Here is a 17947-nt window from a genome sequence, read left to right on the forward strand (position 1 = left end):
TGTTTGTGGTGTTAAGAATTTACAAAACGTGAGTGTTTGTATTCAAGGACGTGTGCAGATTAATGTCTACGGATATTTTGAATTCGTGCCAGGAATTTTTCATGAATTTTAGCAGAATAAAACCTTTTCGTGACCTTCTCTGTCTAGGTTAAAGAGAATAGGGAGAAACGTGATGAAGAGCTGAGAAAAAAACGTGAGGAGAAACAGAATCGTAAAGAAGTGCAGGCGATGGCGAAGAGGTTAGTGATAAAAGAAGAGCGGGATAAGCAGTTACAGGTGAGGAGAGAGGAGGCGGAGATACGGAAGGAAATGACGGTGATTAGGAAACAGATGCAAGAAGAAAGACAGAAAATGGAGGAACAAAAGTATAAGTATGAGAAAAGATAGACAAATTTTTCCAACCTTTTATCTGTGTTTCAATAACTTGTAACAATATGGTTATGTTTGAAGATAACTTCTCTTGGTTTTCAAAGTTGAAATAGCTCTATTTTATGTCTTTGCCGTGTCTTACTAACTTCTAGAAGGATTAAAGAAAAATAGCATGAATTTTTAACCTCATCATAAAGAATTGCACAAAAAAGGTCCAAAGGTCAAGGTCACATTTGGAGTCAGTGGTCATGATAACAAAATTTTACCGTCCCTTATCAAGTGACTTGTGGGGCTTTTAATCACTTTCAGCAATACATTTGGTTTGTTCTCAATATTATTTCTGTATATCCTTTCGGCTATCATAGCAGACTAATACGTACCATAAAAACGGGGGTCGCTATTACCTCTATCATACACCGACTGACTACCGCAGACGCCTAAAACGTACCATCAAAACGATGGTCCAGATTACCGACATCGTACAGCGTAGGACTACCGGAATTTTTTAATTTTTCTTTGTAGCTGGGGGGAATTTGAATGCTTTTTATTTATTGCAGAATTTGATCTGAAGTGTAAACTTTCATTTATGTTATTAACAAAACGGTATAGAATCAGTTAAACTAATAAGTTAAATCATTCATATGACATACTAAATAATATTACGCAACAAATTACAGGTCTCCATAAAGTTTAAAAACAAAACCAAACGTCTCGTGCGCAATAATGTTCTAAAATCATTTTTATCGCAATTTGTTGATAAGAAAATCCTTTTCAGACAATTAAGGGATCATTACTCTCCAAAAATACCCACTAGTTTTGATGGTTGCTCGTCGTGGTAATTACCGAACTCAGTTTTTAAAACTTAATTAATTACTCATTTCTACGCTACGGTATTTAAAGCTATTTTACTACGTCTGCATTATGCGGCTCCGGCATTCTAGAAGTCTGAAAACCACGAGTCTGCCACTGATGCGTTTTGTAGACTTTTCACTAGTTACTTTCACTATGGCACTACGGAAGTTCTGAACTTTTTTCCATGAAATACAAAATTTCACTGTGGTAATCAGAAATAGTGTACATTTATACACTACGGCAGTAATATTTTAATTGTTATTGCACTTGGAACATACATATATACACTGTGGTAATTCTCTACAGAACGCTTCATCGTTTTTACGCCGCAACGGTAATACATATGCACACATCGCTTCTTCCAATTGCATACTAGTAGTGTGTAAATTTATCCACTATGGAAGTATTGTACTTTTCAAATTTAAAACTCAAACTTTAGGTAAGAATGCATTTCAATTATCCCAAAGTACACAATGGTAATTTTGACTTTGAGCTCCATGCATTATGCATTATAATGCATGGATACTCTTGAATGCTTTATAAATGGTACAGTATTCAACAGATTATGAATATGAATAAATCTAAATGAACCTTAATAACGTATAGTTGACGCGTTTACATGGTCCGCTGACATAACTGGTAGGTGACTCCACTGGCACCAGATCAGAAAGAAAATTCCTCCGTACGTGTTATACCCTACCCCTAGGTATTCTATAAGAGCCATGGTCGTGAACGGGAAAATATACTAACCCGTTTCAATCGCGCATTTCATACCTAAAACACGCAGTGCGGTAAATGTGTACTATGGATATCAAACAAGTGGTAATTTATCTTCCATTGTGTACCGGTCACATTTTTTCAATACATCTTATCTTAGAAAAACAACGCGTAGTTTTATAGTAATTTCAACATTACACAAAAAACTTGCTTGAACTTCCCTGGTGAAGTTCCGTTCTAGATTACAAAACCAATCTGATTGGCTGTTGTGAAAATGTATGTCAATCGTCATTTTACTACACGTGTTCGCTAAAATGTGAAAATGCAGCAAAATGTGCAAAATGAATAAAATATACAGAACAGATGCAGACCAAAGTACGATTTCAAATTAAAGATCATATACAAGATGAATTTCATTCATCATTTCGAGTTTTAGTGTAAAATTGTGATTTTTTAAAAATCTGTTTTTGTTTGTTTACGTTTCGCCAAACATGTGCGCACTGCCGTGACCTCTAGACCGGATGTTCATTAGGGAAGTTCAAGCAAGTTTTTTCTGTAACGTTGACGAAAGCAAAAAATATGTTGATAATCTCAGAAATATGGAATATTGAGACAATGTGACTGGTGCACGATGGAAGATAAATTATCGCTTGTTCAATATACTAGGTACCTATGCACCGAACTGCGCGTTTAAGTTGAGAAATGTACGATTGAAACGGGTTAGTGCACTTTCCCGTTCATGACCATGGTTCTTATAGAATACCTAGGGGTAGGGTATAACACGTACGGAGGCATTTTCTTTATGATCTGGTGCCAGTGGGTGACTCAAAGTAAAATGCAAAAAAAAACAACATTTTTATAACAGAAAATAATAAGATAAAACAATAAAATGAACAACTGACTGAAAACACTACAGTACAGGCAATCTCCTATGAACGGGTATGAGTAAGAAGAATCATATCAAATGCTACACAACCTGAACAACGTATTTTGGACTAAAATTCATGATAGACAGTCTACTTATAGTCCGATCCGGAGAAAGGGGTAGCAGACTAAAAGTGAAACATTAAAAGCAAACAAAAACATTTGACAAAAAAAAATATTTAAACGAAAGCAAGTTGTAAAAGCTATAACAGATGAGGATCATTCATTACTTACAAATCATCGCAAAAGGTAACATAGAGCATATGTAATGTTACACAAAAAGTTCACTGAAAGTCATGAAATAATTCCTGTTTTTTGTTGAATTTGTATGTAGTCCGTTTTAACTGAGTAAGAACGTAACAATTTTGTCAACAACTTACGACAATAACCGTTAATCTATATATACATGTATTTTTTAAATAGCCGTCTAAATGCAAGGGGGGGGGGGTAGGGTAATTAGCATTGTTAATGTCGCATAGAAAGATAAAATGTCCGAAATTCACTGTGATAAACATGTCATCGGTAGAACTGTTTAATAAGTTAGTTATGTGTCTATATTTGATATGCCCGGTTGTATGATTATTATTTCTATACCATATTACAATGTATCAAAATTCACAAGAAGCCAAACTTTATGAAACATGTTTAAAACTTTAACTCTAAACACCTTTTCCCTTGGGACAGCTCATAATAGAAAAGTATATTGCATGTGAAAATTAATTATCAAAAGATGAATCGATCAAACTTTTGACCCAGAGCGATAATTGGAGTACATTTTTGGATTTGAGCGAATTGTTGACTCAGACCCAATTTATATACATGGAGTAAAAAAAAGTACGTTCACGTAACATAGCAATGACTCAATAATACCATGAAATCTTTAAAACTACTCATTAGATCAATATAACTTTTTAATAAGAAGAGTATTGTTATACCTGTGTAAATTGGCTTTACACTGCTTAGAACCAATTGATGACGTTGGTGTTCGGAGACCACCGGCGGTCTTTAGTTTGTTCGCCCTGACATTGAGATAATTTCATGTGAGTCTGCAAACTCTCGGTCAATGGTATTCACTACCTGCGTTTGTTTGGGTTTCCTAATTCCTGAACGGTAACCTTCCATCTCTAGCTACCATGTTTTCATCTTTGATTTGACGTGTCATATGCTGTCCTTTGTTCATTGTACTAACCGAAACCAGGAATTATAATGTATTACATGTATTACATTATTCCTGCCGAAACATCCTTCCATCGGACTTATTTCTGTGGTTTCAAATCATATGGCAAGAATTTTCGCCCTTATTAAAAGACCGACAAAGATGGGTAGAGCTGGCAAGGAACGCCTGTGCCAAAGGGATGTGTCTAGAAGCACTATACGGTTCAAACAAATGTTCAACAACCTTCCTCGTTAGTTCTACTTCTTTTTTTCCCTCTAATATAAACTTTAAACTTCCAAAGATATGCAGAAACTGCATCTGCTAAAACGAATATTTTAAATCTTCTCTTTAATACATACTATTAACTAAACGTTTATCTATTTATCTTTTTATACTGCATCACTCCTCTTTACGAGTATTACGTGCAGTTGCGCGCCTGTACAAGAATTTTAAAAGTAGAATGGACAGGAGAATAAAAGTAATACACGATGTGTATTGCAAGCATGAATACAGTTGATAGTGTTAAAAACAAAAAGGACTTACAGATAAAAGCAGTTTAAAGAAACAGGTCTATCATGTTAAGCATTGTGTGCAAGTTTGGTTACACCCTGCCTAAACTGGTTCAGGGTTGGGGCTTGCACAAGTTGTACTGGAAGGGAATTCCAAAGCACTATGGTGCCTGGATAAAAGAGTACATGTACTTATAGTAATTACAGGGAGTGAGGCTCTAGGTATAGGTGTGGGGATGCATATGTCTTGTTAGACGGGATTGGGGAGGGGGAGGGGCTGACATAGGGAGAAGTGGTACAGCAACCAAACCACTCTGCAAATAATTACCACAGTACACGTTTACAAGAAGAACGAATTTCAATGTAGCACCACAGTGTAGTTTAACTAGTCCTGTTACTTAGAACTTAGTAGACTTTTGTGAGAAACTTGAATTTTAAGGCAGTGCTATAGTGTAGTTATACATATTAAATGAAATTAAGTGCACTTCCACAGTGCTGAGAAAGTTACCCTGCGAAAGGATTATACTAGTAATCAAAACTTATCCAGAAGGCATTATTTAACCCCCCGATTATCACAATAGTTTAATGCAGGGCATGCGAAACCAAAGAGAGTGCCGCAGCGTATTAATACATATTCACACAAAATAGCATGTACTGCCGCAGTGATGCAGTAGCCGTTTAAATATGTGACTTTTAATAAATAACATTAACTGTTTGTTTTATCTGCATATAAATACCATAGTAGACTATTGCAGGAAACAAGAAACTATAAGTTGTGCCACAGTGTAGTTATACCAATAACCACACAATGGACATAACTACCATAGTGTAGCAACCGTTTTACATAAAAATTACCGCAGCATAAAAATGTAGTATATTTTTGTTAATTCCTTCTATTTTCAATTGCGAAAATATACAATTTTTACCCAAATACTGCATTATACGCTATGGAAATGAGCACCCCCATTTTTCTGGTACGTATTAGTCGTCTGCGGTAGCCCGTCTGCAAAACAGTAGCGGTAATGGAGAACCCCAAAAATATAGTCTGCATTTGGCGTCTCAGGTAGTGCGTCGGTGTACGATAGCGGTAGTCGAAAGGATATATGATTGCTGTATTCACCAAGGCTTATTTGAAATCAACTAGACTTAGACAAAAGTTTGATTGTTTGCCCATTTAAGATGCCTTGAAATTTATATATCTTAAATCAAATGATTTTTTTCCCCAAATGAATATACCTTATTTAGACACATTTGACTTAATACCAAGCTTGGTAGGAGTAAGAACGATTTGAATGTTTATTTTTCAGTAATACTGTTTTTTTTCGATGAAAGTGACTTTATAATGTAAGATTATCTCAATATATTATTATAAAATTGCATAGATTGTGTGGAAAAGATCCATTATAAAGTGTATATTACAAGATGTAGGCCACTTTTACATAATTATTCTTTATCTAGCAGGATCAGTCAGTATTTCATCGTTGCAACTCGTAGGAGGTATTTTCATCTTGTAAAGTTTGGGTAATGCTGACATGTTGTACATGAAAGCAAAGGCTGATTGATGAAAAAGCATGATGGAGTGTAATATTCAGGTGTTTACATTTTCTATACAGAGAGAGACAGGCTAAAGAAGAGATACTTCTTGCTGCCAAGGTGAAGGTTGCCTGGGATACTGAGGCAGAAGAACAACAAACTATTGAAGACCAGAAAAGATATGAGGAACGGCAAAGATTGTTGGCTCAGAGAATCAGGGAATTAGAAGCAAAAGAGGCAGCTAATAATCTGAAGGTTTGTTTCATCATTTTTTAGCTCACCTTTTCGAAGAGAAGAAAAAGTAGAGCTATTGTTCTCAACCCGGCGTCGCCGTTGCCGTTGGTTAAAGTTTTTGATGAAGTCAAATATCTCTGTTACTATCAAAGCTTTTGACTTGAAACTTAAAATAGTTATTTTCTATAAAAGTCTACACCAGGAGAAACAATCTCCATAACTCTGGTTTGAATTTTAACAGAGTTATGCCTCTATTTAACTTAGAATTTTTGGGTTAAAGTTTTTGATGAAGTCAAATATCTCTGTTACTATCAAAGCTTTTGACTTGAAACTTGAAATAGTTATTAACTATCAAAGTCTACACCAAGAGAAACAATCCCCATCACTCTTATTTGAATTTTGACATAGTTATGCCCCTTTTTAACTTAGAATTTTTTTGTTAAAGTTTTATATAACGTCCAATATCTTACTTTCAAAGCTATTGACTTAAGATAGTTATTTAGTATTTACTATCAAAGGCTGCACCAGAAGAAACAATCCCCATAACTTTGATTATATATTTGATTGAGTTAAGCCCCTTTTACTGGCAAAGCTCTAATTCAGAGACAAGCACTGGGAAAAGTTGAGCGTGCTGTCTTACAGACAGCTCTTGTTAATTGTTTAATTTGGATAATAATAGCTCTCTGAAATCTTGTGCACTTCTAAAAGTTAACAGTTCAGAGCTTACTTGCTACATTAATATGAAAATTTAAACCATATTTCGTAATGGAAAAATTCAGAGAAAACTTTCTCATCATTAATTTTTAAATTGTGTTAGAGTTATATTAGAATTAATTTCTTCTCTATTTATTATATTTTAAGAGATTTTGGAGCAAAAAGACATACGGTTTATTTGTTCAAATAATAAAGTAAAGATTTACAGTTGTTTACTCCATGTTTTATCGTAGTGTGTTAGACATTATTTTCAATCATGTTTGTAATATAACCTTCTTGCAGACTTTGCATAGACATTTTTCTGCCTGGTACAATTTGGTGCTAGATCGTAGATTGAAAATGGGTAAAGCACGAGCCATGTTTGACTGGAAACTCATGCTGCGGGCATGGAATGCCTGGAGATCATACATCAGGGGGAGACGTATGGACCGAGAAACTAAACAGCAAGAGCGGGATGTCATTAATACTCAAAGGTTAGACAAAATGTTTTAATCTATGATTTAGCTGATTGCATAAATTAAAGAAATGATAGAAGGTTGGCTATGCTGCATAATGAAATTCAGGATTGAATTTCAGTTGCAACGGCTTAAGCACCTTAAAGCTACTCGTGCAGGCTGATCATGGTCTACACTGTTCACTATTCAGTCAGTACATTTTCAGTGAACACCCCTTCGAATAATAAATGGTATTGCCCAAATTGAATGGACCAGTCCATTTTAAAAATTTAGCACGCTAAAGGTTAAATTTTGCATTACAGAAACCAGCAGATTGCAGAGAGACATAGCCGGCAGACATTACTGCGGAAATATTTCATTGCATGGCAGGTGTGGGTACAGAGTGAACAGGATAGACGTCAGCTAGAGAGTGCCCAGAACAACACTCGTAACAAGATGATGTCCCTCCTCGAGGCTGCAGCTACCGGGAAACTCTGGAACCATGAGGACACTGGTTCAGTCAAGTCTACACCACGCAATAGAGAAACAGACAGACAGTCAACAGCTGATAAAATTGTAAGAATAAAATGCAGAAAAATTCAGAGAGATATCAAACTTAAAATTTTAGCTCTTAGCTAAAACATATAATCAACATCTTATGATTTAGGAACATAATTATAGTGGTAACTTTGAAAAAAAGCTAAGTTTTAAAAAAACATAACATATTTGAAACCAGTTGAAAGACATCACAATGAAAACTTCTTATCCCTGTTGGATGTAATGATTTTCTAAACAATTTCAACTGTTTCTTGCCATTACAAAGATTTCTTCCTTCACACAATTGTAACAAAAACAAAAGACATTGGTGTTACCTTTTTAAGTCCTGTTTTAAACTTAGTAATCCAAATGTTCTAGCAATACAGGTGTAGAGATGCTTTCGAAATAATTTATTCAGTTCTGTTTCTTTTCATCCAGAATGCCATGTTTGAGAATTCAAGGAAATTACCTCCACAGACAAGTGATTCCATGTCAACAGCCCGCAGTGATATAACATCACCAGGTCCCTCACACAACAAGATTCCTCGTTCCCGAGTACCAAATGAGCCATGGCAGGTGACTCGGCGTCATCTTAACCTGACGCCTGAAGAAATGGCAGATCTTGCTGGTGGAGAACCAACCTGTTCCCCTGAAGAGATGAATGCTAAAATACTTAAGGTAGTTCAGCATGTTTGAATCAAAAGTTTTTCTACAGTGTTTAATGTGATAAAATTCATAGCTTCAGAGTATACTTAAAAAATTGTGAAAGTGTGAAAAATTTGGATCTCGTTTAAGATTTCATAAAGGGTGTCAATGGGAAAATCACAATTTTGATAAAATTTTTGTGAATAAATTTTTTTCTACAATGTAAATTTTAATTTCTCACAGTCGTAAATAAATGTTTGCTATTGAATTAATAAAGGTAAAAGGCTGTATAATAGATCAGAACTGAAATTTTTTATATATAAATCAGAAAACATACACAGTTCTGGTATACTAGTGACTTTAAAGATTGTTTTAAGGGTTATGTAGGAAAGGACATAAACTTGTTCACTGTGTACGTCATAAAATAAGATAATGTATACTAAGGCTTAAAGCCCAAAAGTGAAGCACCAAGCCAAATGTACCAGAATTGAAATGAAAGTAAGAAGAATGTGTGTAGTTCTGTAGAAATTTGGGACTTGTATTTTGCAAACTGGGGTTGAAAGCTCTGACAGTTAAAAAATATATACATTTATTGTAGATTTCATTTAAGGCTTAATATGCTATACATCCAAGATATAATGGTTGAATTTTGTCAGTTGATCATTACCTGATACCAGCGTAATACTAGTGCTTACCTTTGAAATGACTTCTTTCTGAAAAAAAATATCCATAGAATGCATGAAAATGGAGTATTAGAGAGGGAGCATTTATTTTAGGGAATACAGTACATTTATAGAAACTGCATATATTGAAAATTCTATGCACAGAAATATGGCAGACAACCATGGCATAAGAAGGAAGTGAGTACATACGAGCACAGACATGCCACTCAGAAGAAAATTTTGGAGGATCAGAAGAAACAAATACTGGAACAACAGCGGCTCATAGAGGATCTCCAGTTCAAAAGCACTCATGCGGAACTCCAGAAACAATTAGTGGAGCAAAAACTCGTGCTGCAACACATGTCTAAACAGATGGCTGATACAGAACACAACATTGCAGAGACAGAACAGCAGTGTATGTTTATTTTCATTCATTTAGTGTTACAACATAATTTATTTGTTTTGGTTTTAGCACCATATTTCAACAGTATTTCAGTTATTTTAAGGACAGCGGTTAACCTAACAAGTGTTCTTGGATTCTGTACCAGTACAAACCTGTTCTCCGCAAGTAACTCCCAACATCCCCACGTGAATTAGAGGAGGAGGATGAATGATTTAAGACAATGTTTTTTAACAAATCGTCAAGGTGAAAATGCGCCTCACCCAGGGATTGAACTCACAACCCCCAATCAGTAGATCTGCGCTCTCTTCTATTGAGCTAAGCCAGGTGGGCTGCTACAACATAATAGTGCAAAAATTGAAATAAAGTAAATTTCAGGGCCTAAGGTTATGAAATTGACATTGAGAACCAAACTTAAAATTTTAGCATCTGATTGGTTGTTTCTGGGCACAAAATTAAAATTGACCAATGGCATGGCTGCATTTTGAGTCTGGTCTCCAAACTCATTCTTGTAAAATTTCACCCTGATTTTGCTCTTGGTTGTAGATGTTACGTGTGTAAGAGAACAGGTTCTGAGTTTTTCAGATTTAGTTGACTGTAAGATCCTTGTATAATATGTATAGTGGGTATAATTTTGTAATTGATGATAAACAAGCTTCTGTGACAACAACATGACTTACTGTGATGAAAGAACTTTAACTTGTTACTTCAAAATCATTTAACTTCATCATATTGATTTTTTTTTTTCTATATATTGTTTTGCTCATTGTTGGTCTGTCTGTCTGCTGTTGGTCAGTAGACTACCTGGCTTCTATTCAAAACTAGAGAACAATTGGTCTCAAAGTGGTCAAACTTTATAGGGCGGTTGCTTGTAACCAGTCAATGACCCCTACTGTTTTGGAAGTAAGGAGGTCGAAGGTTAAGGTCACAGACCTTGAGACTAAAAATGAAGAAAAAATCAACAACTAAAGACCTTTTTGGCTTTAAGTTGTCAAACTTCATAGGGCCTGTGGTAAGTAGATAATCTCTACTGTTTTTGGGGCCAGGAGGTCAAAGGTTAAGGTCACATTTGTGACTTAAACAGTTTCATCTCAATAGCTAAAATCCACAAACTTCATAGGCTGATTGTCTGTGACCAGTAGATGACCCTTACTGTGTTGTGGGTCATTTGGTCAAAGGGCAAGATCTCATTGTAATCTTGGGACTAAAAATGGGACAGGCCTTCATGGGGTGGTCGTTCTTGTTTTACAGACAGCTCTTGTTTACGCCAAAGAGGCTATTTTTACAGAACATGAATTTGTCGATTTTACAGTTTTTGTATATTATAAAAATAGATAATTATTTTTGTTGTTTCTTTGGATATAGTTTCGGGTCTTTTGCTACATGGTCATTAATAAAACAATCCCTGTATTATCAGTAATAATTTCACAATTACTGTATATAGCAGCTGTGTATATTTTGTATATTTTTATGTTTATAGTTGAAAAGAAAACTACAAATCATTTAAAAGATAGAGAAAATAAAGAACAATCAGGAAAGACTGTTTCAAAAGCTGAAAAGACTAGACCTAAATCAGCTGTCCAGACAGACTCTCATAAAACTCCTCATTCGAACCAACGCCCACAGTCAGCTACACAAGCTGGTACTAGAGGTCAGAGGTCACACAATGATACTGGCCCAGAAACATCACGGACAGGTGCTTCCACAAACAGGTAAGAAAGTGTAATAATAATTTGCATTAACAAATTCATATATAGTCTGTTTACTAGTGTATACTTTTTACTCCAAAATTTTGAATAGTGTGTTATTATGTATTTTGAATTGCAACATGAAGTTAAAGAATATTTCAAATGAATGACTTAGACTTATACTAAACCCAGTTTTCATATTTGAAAACATGAAAAATCATTACATATGGTTTGTGTAAACATTCAAAATTTATGTGTATTAACAGTATTGCACATCAGGTTTAAAATGATACACAGCTGATGCAATTACAGCTAAACACAGTATAAATATGTAGTACCACTGAAAAACTGGAAGTTTTTTTAATAATTGATTGTTAGTGCATGACGTTTAATCATGAATGTAGCTCTATATACACAATCAATCTATATATTAAGTAAAGTTAAATCTACTTGATGAGGATTTTGTACTTTCATTTCTGAAGATAAAATATTTTAGTAAAATATGGACAGTGGTTATCTTTAATAAATGCGTTGTATATCCATTTTTAAAGGTGATTAAGTCCATCTTTAATTATTATTATCAATTAGATATTTACTAATACTTACCATCGTTTTACAGAACTGCTCCAGTGTCTGCAAGGACTGATGTTTCCAGACCGTCCTCGTACACCAGTACAGCCTCGGAGAAATCTAAATATCTTCAGGTCCTCAAAAGTAAGTTGTGCTTGTTACATTCAGTAACATGTTATATTAAGGTTTACTTGTTTTCTGACCAGCTCTGTGATGATATCTGACCGGATATAGATATAATATTCTGTTATAAAATTCCTTCTTAGAAAATACTGTTTTCTGAACTGCGACTTTCAGTTGTTTTACAGGTCTTGGTGGCAGTGTGTATAAAGTTGATTAAAAAAAAAATTGCACCTCATTTACATGTGATGAAATGTTCCACCTTGCTCGTAGAAGGTGTATGATTCTAGCCATGTGCCTGCTTGGTCAGTTACAATATCCAAACTATGATATGCCTTGGGTCAATTTCAACATTTTAAGCTGAAAAATTACCAAATGATATGACAGTAGGTGACAAAGCAAAATTGAATTTTTTCTTTCTTTTAGATATGGATGATAGGGCAGCAGAGAGGGCAAGATTGAAAAAAGAAAGAGAGGAGAAAAGAAGAAAAGCTGAAGAAGAAAGATTGGTATATCTACATTTTCTGCTAATGTTCTCAAACTGTACCTGAATGTTTGTTTCCTGACTTTATTGGGAAGTAATAAGTTTGGAACAGGACCTCTATGGCTGAGTGGTTAAGGGTGCTGACTCTGAATCACTGGTCCCTTACAGTTGTGGGTTTTAAACCTTCCTTTGGGTGTAGAATTCTTTCATTTAAGTAAGTAGTTCAGTTGGATTAAGAAGTGTTGGTGGTTCTACCCAGGTTTCTGCTTGTGCTTGAAATAATCTCAAGAGGTGTCTTCCTCCACCACCAAAAGCTGGGAAGTTGCAATAAGACATAAAATTGGGTTGGGGGTGACCTTAAATCCAACAAAAAACCCAAAACAAAGTAAGCTTGTATATCTATCCAAGTTATATTGTCTGAAACATTTTACTTGTATTTATAAATACATGTATTGTTCAGAAATTAATGAAATGTGAAAACTCATTACTATTTCATTGTTACTGAATTTTAGGGTGTAACATTAATATTCCTATTTGATACGAGAACATGTAGAAGACCTTTATGGATAAATATTTGTCAGTCTTTCTACAAAATTCATTTCAATGCCACCAGGTAATATAGTTCCATTTATGTTTCACTATAGCTGCATCTTGAAGCTGAGGCTGAGGCCAGGAGACGTGAAGAGGAAGAAGAGAAGAAAGCAAGAGCAATGGCGTATAAAGAAAGAAAGAGAGTGGAGAAACAGGTAATTAATGATAGCGGCCTAAAAACACAATATTCTGAATAAATTTGACGTTTCATGAATTGTATTTGGGGCTTCATTTTTAAGAAAATTTGTGCAAATAATTTCCACTAAAATTTATAAATTATTGATGGAGCACATTTTTAGCCCACCATCTGATGATGGTGGGCTATTCAAATCACTCTGCGTCCGTGGTCCGTTGTCCTTCCGTCCGTCCGTCCATCCGTCCGTCATTCCGTCCGTCCTTCAGTTAACAATTTCCTGTTATCGCATCTCCTCAGAAACTACCTGGGGGATTTTGACCAAACTTTGTCAGAATGATGTATTGGTACCCTAGTTGTGTCCCCCTGAAAGTCAGACTGGTTCAACAATTTTTTAGTAAGTTATGGCCCTTTGTTTATTTCTATAATTTACATAGATTTATATAGGGAAAAACTTTGAAAATCTTCTTGCCCAAAACCACAGAGCCTAGGGCTTTGATATTTGGTATGAAGCATCATCTAGTGGTCCTCTACAAAGATGATTCAAATTATTTCCCTGGGGTCTAATATGGCCCCGCCCCGGGGGTCATATGGTTTATATAGACTTATATAGGGAAAAACTTTGAAAAACCTCTTGTCCAAAACCACAGGGCCTAGGGCTTTGATATTTTGTATGTGACATCATCTACTGTTCTTCTACTAAGATTGTTCAAACTATCCCCCTAGGGTCAAATATGGCCCCGCCCCGGGGGTCACATGGTTTACATAGACTTATATAGGGAAAAACTTTGAAAATCTTCTTGTCCAAACCACAAAGCCTAGGGCTTTGATATTTGTAATGTAGCATCGTCTAGTGGTTCTCTACTAAGTTTATTAAAATTATCCCTCTAGGGTCAAATATGGCCCCGCCCTGGGGGTCACATGGTTCATATAGACTTATATAGGGAAAAGCTTTTATAAACTTCTTGTCAATAACCAACAACATTCAAATTTGGACCACATGTATGGTTTTGAGTGGCAAGATTAACCTTGATATGAGTTGACCTTGGTTTTGACCTAATGACCTACTTTCACATTTCTGTAGCTACAACCTTTAAATTTGGACCACATGCCTAGTTTTGTGCACTGAAATAAACTTTGACCTTGACATTGACCTAGTGACCTACTTTCACATTTTTGAAGGTACAGGCTTCAAATTTGGACCACATGCATAATTTCGTGTTCCGAAATGAAATTTGACCTTGATTTTGACCCAGTGACCTACTTTCACGTTTCTCAAGCTACAGCCTTCAAATTTGGACCACATGCATGGTTTTATGTACTGAAACAAACTTTGACCTATACATTGACCTAGTGACCTACTTTCACATTTTTAAAGGTACAGGCTTCAAATTTGGTACACATGCATAGTTATGTATTCCAAAATAAAATTTGACCTTGATTTTGACCTAGTGACCTATTTTCACATTTCTCAAGCTACAGCCTTCAAATTTGGACCACATGCATGGTTTTGTGTACCGAAACAAACTTTGACCTTTACATTGACCTAGTGACCTACTTTCACATTTTTGAAGGTACAGGCTTCAAATTTGGACCACATGCATAGATTTGTGTTCTGAAGTGAAATTTGACCTTGATTTTGACCTAGTGACCTACTTTCACATTTCTCAAGCTACAGCCTTCAAATTTGGACCACTTGCATAGCTTTGTGTACCGAAATAAACTTTGACCTTAAGATTGACCTATGACCGACTTTCATATTTCTCAAACTACAGTCTTCAAACTTGATGCACATGCATAGTTTTGTGTACAAAGAACTTTGTCCTTGAAATTGATCTAGTGACCTACTTTCACATTTCTCAAGCTACAGCTTTCGAATTTAGACCACATGCACAGTGTTATGTACGGAAATGAAACTTGACCTTGAGCTAGTCAATAAATCTTGAAATTTGGAACACACAAAAATGGCACATTGGTGGGCACCAAGATCACTCTGTGATCTCTTGTTTTTTATGCCCCCACTTTGGGGGGGGGGCATATAGATTTGCCCTTGTCCGTCCGTCCATCCTTCCGAAAATGTTGTGTCGCGCCTAGCTCCAAAAGTATTTGACGTAGAGTCACAAAACTTTACAGGAATGTTGGTCAGCATGTGTAGTTTTGCACCTGGGGTTTCGTGTACGGATTCATTCAGTATTGTAGGAGTTATGGCCCCTGACCTAGGAAAAAATTTGTGTCCTTTGTCATATAGTGGGGGCATCTGTGTCCCATGGACACATTTCTAGTTTCAACAATTTTTATCCGCCACCACGGAAGTGGAAGGAGGATAGAAATTCAGTTCGTCTGTCTGTCCGCCACACTTTGTTGTCTTGACAATTACTTTAAAAGAACTGAAAGGAATATAATGAAACATACTGTAATGATAGATGACAATGAGATGGGAGATGCAAGAACTAAAATTGTCTTAAATATTTTTATCTCCACCCGTATGTCTGCGTCGGCATCCTGATTTGGTTAAGTTTTTGTACGTAAGCTAGTATATCAGTACCCACTTACAGGAATGCATTGAAACTTCACACACTTATTGACTGTAATAATCTAACATGCAGTGCACAAGTTCCATAACTCTGCATTTTCATAAAATTATGCCTCTTTTTCGAATTTTATATTCATTCAGTTGGCAAGGCTGTTGAATAAGCAAGCATTTCTGTCCTCCAACAGCTCTTGTTTGGGTTTTCTCCCCTACTTTTACTGAAGAATGACTGGGTATTCAAAACCATAACTTCAGCTTCCTTCATCACTAATTTAGCCCCATTCTACTATAAAACACAGCATCTGGGGATATGGATGTCTTTTAGACTGCTCTTTCATATTTTAAAGCAAATTTTTATAGGAAGGTCCTTTTTAGTGTAACAACTTGCATTAAAGAAATTCATTTGTATGGTCATATTGTACATGATATGTGCAATATTTTTGTTTTCAAATACAATACTGAAATGAGCAACTACATTTAGAAGGTATCTAGGCATGCAAGAGGATGTGTGTGCAGTAAAAATGTTCTTAACATGTTAAATGTTTCAAAATTTCATACGGATCCCCCAAAAATGCAACTGATAATGTATTTACAACAATATATGAATTCAACTTCCCTTTTGGGTGAAAAAAAGTACAGTTTCACAAATGATTAGAATCCCTTTTTGTCACTTTCGAGTATACTGGTTCACAACAGTGTATGATTTAAAATTTTGTTTGTTTTGTTCAGAGGGAAGCGGAGCGACTGTTGCAGGAAGAGAAGTTACGACAGCAGACGGAAATGGCTGACAAACACTTTGAGAAATCTCTACTCAAATATAGAGGTCTTATACCTATGAAGAAACTTGTGGTCATAGCAAAACAAGAAGAAGAAATAGCAAAACAACATTTTGAAAAATCTTTACAAAGGTAAATCTTTTTAGCTCACCTGAGCACAACGTGCTCAAGGTGAGCTTTTGTGATCGCCCTGTGTCCGTCGTCCGTCCGTCGTCGTCGTCAACAATTTGACTGTTAACACTCTAGAGGTCACAATTTTGGCCTAATCTTAATGAAACTTGGTCAGAATGTTACCCTCAATAAAATCTTGGACAAGTTTGCTATTGGGTCATCTGGGGTCAAAAACTAGGTCACCAGGTCAAATTAAAGGAAAAGACTGTTAACACTCTAGAGGTCACAATTTTGGCCCAATCTTCATAAAACTAGGTCAGAATGTTACCCTCAATAAAATCTTGGACGATTTCGATATTGAGTCATCCGGGTTCAAAAACTAGGTCACCAGGTCAAATCAAAGGAAAAGTTTGTTAACACTCTAGAGGTCACAATTTTGGCCCAATCTTCATAAAACTTGGTCAGAATGTTACCCTCAATAAAATCTTGGACGATTTCGATATTGAGTCATCCGGGTTCAAAAACTAGGTCACCAGGTCAAATCAAAGGAAAAGTTTGTTAACACTCTAGAGGTCACAATTTTGGCCCAATCTTAATGAAACTTGGTCAGAATGTTACCCTCAATAAAATCTTGGATGAGTTCGATATTGGGTCATCTGGGGTCAAAAACTAGGTCACCAGGTCAAATCAAAGGAAAAACTAGTTAACACTCTTGAGGCCACATTTATGACCATATCTTAATGAAACTTGGTCAGAATGTTAATCTTGATGATATATAGATCAAGTTAAAATCTGGGTCCGATAGGGTCAAAAACTAGGTCACTAGGTAAAATCAAAGGAAAAGCTTGTTAACACTCTAGAGGCCACATTTATGACTGTATCTTCATGAAACTTAGTTAGAATGTTAATCTTGATGATCTTTACGTCAAGTTCGAATCTGGGTCTTATGGGGTCAAAAACTAGGTCACCAGGTCAAATCAAAGGAAAAGTTTGTTAACACTAGAGGTCACAATTTTTGCCCAATCTTAATGAAACTTAGTCAGAATGTTACCCTCAATAAAATCTTGGATGAGTTTGATATTGGGTCATCTGGGGTCAAAAACTAGGTCACCAGGTCAAATCAAAGGAAAAGCTTGTTAACACTGTAGAGGCCACATTTATGACTATATCGTCATGAAATTTGGTCAGAATGTTAATCTTGGTGATCTCAAGGTCCAGTTTGAATCTGGGTCATGTAGGGTCAAAAACTAGGTCACCA

The 17947-nt window shown here is 35.7% G+C and overlaps 1 protein-coding gene across 1 annotated transcript in view; it reads left to right on the plus strand.

The window, feature by feature from the left end:
- Positions 1–17947, plus strand: part of LOC123559486 (coiled-coil domain-containing protein 191-like) — a 28571-nt gene that overhangs the window by 5287 nt on the left and 5337 nt on the right. Inside the window, exons 6-16 of the mRNA XM_045351349.2 lie at positions 148–371; positions 6141–6315; positions 7291–7481; positions 7766–8018; positions 8418–8657; positions 9452–9701; positions 11167–11398; positions 11994–12088; positions 12491–12573; positions 13193–13294; positions 16532–16710. Coding sequence (XP_045207284.2) covers positions 148–371; positions 6141–6315; positions 7291–7481; positions 7766–8018; positions 8418–8657; positions 9452–9701; positions 11167–11398; positions 11994–12088; positions 12491–12573; positions 13193–13294; positions 16532–16710 — 2024 coding nt within the window. The remainder of the gene's footprint in view (positions 1–147; positions 372–6140; positions 6316–7290; positions 7482–7765; positions 8019–8417; positions 8658–9451; positions 9702–11166; positions 11399–11993; positions 12089–12490; positions 12574–13192; positions 13295–16531; positions 16711–17947) is intronic.

Source organism: Mercenaria mercenaria, chromosome 10 (genome assembly GCF_021730395.1).
Source record: "Mercenaria mercenaria strain notata chromosome 10, MADL_Memer_1, whole genome shotgun sequence".
Taxonomy (NCBI): Eukaryota; Metazoa; Mollusca; class Bivalvia; order Venerida; family Veneridae; genus Mercenaria; species Mercenaria mercenaria.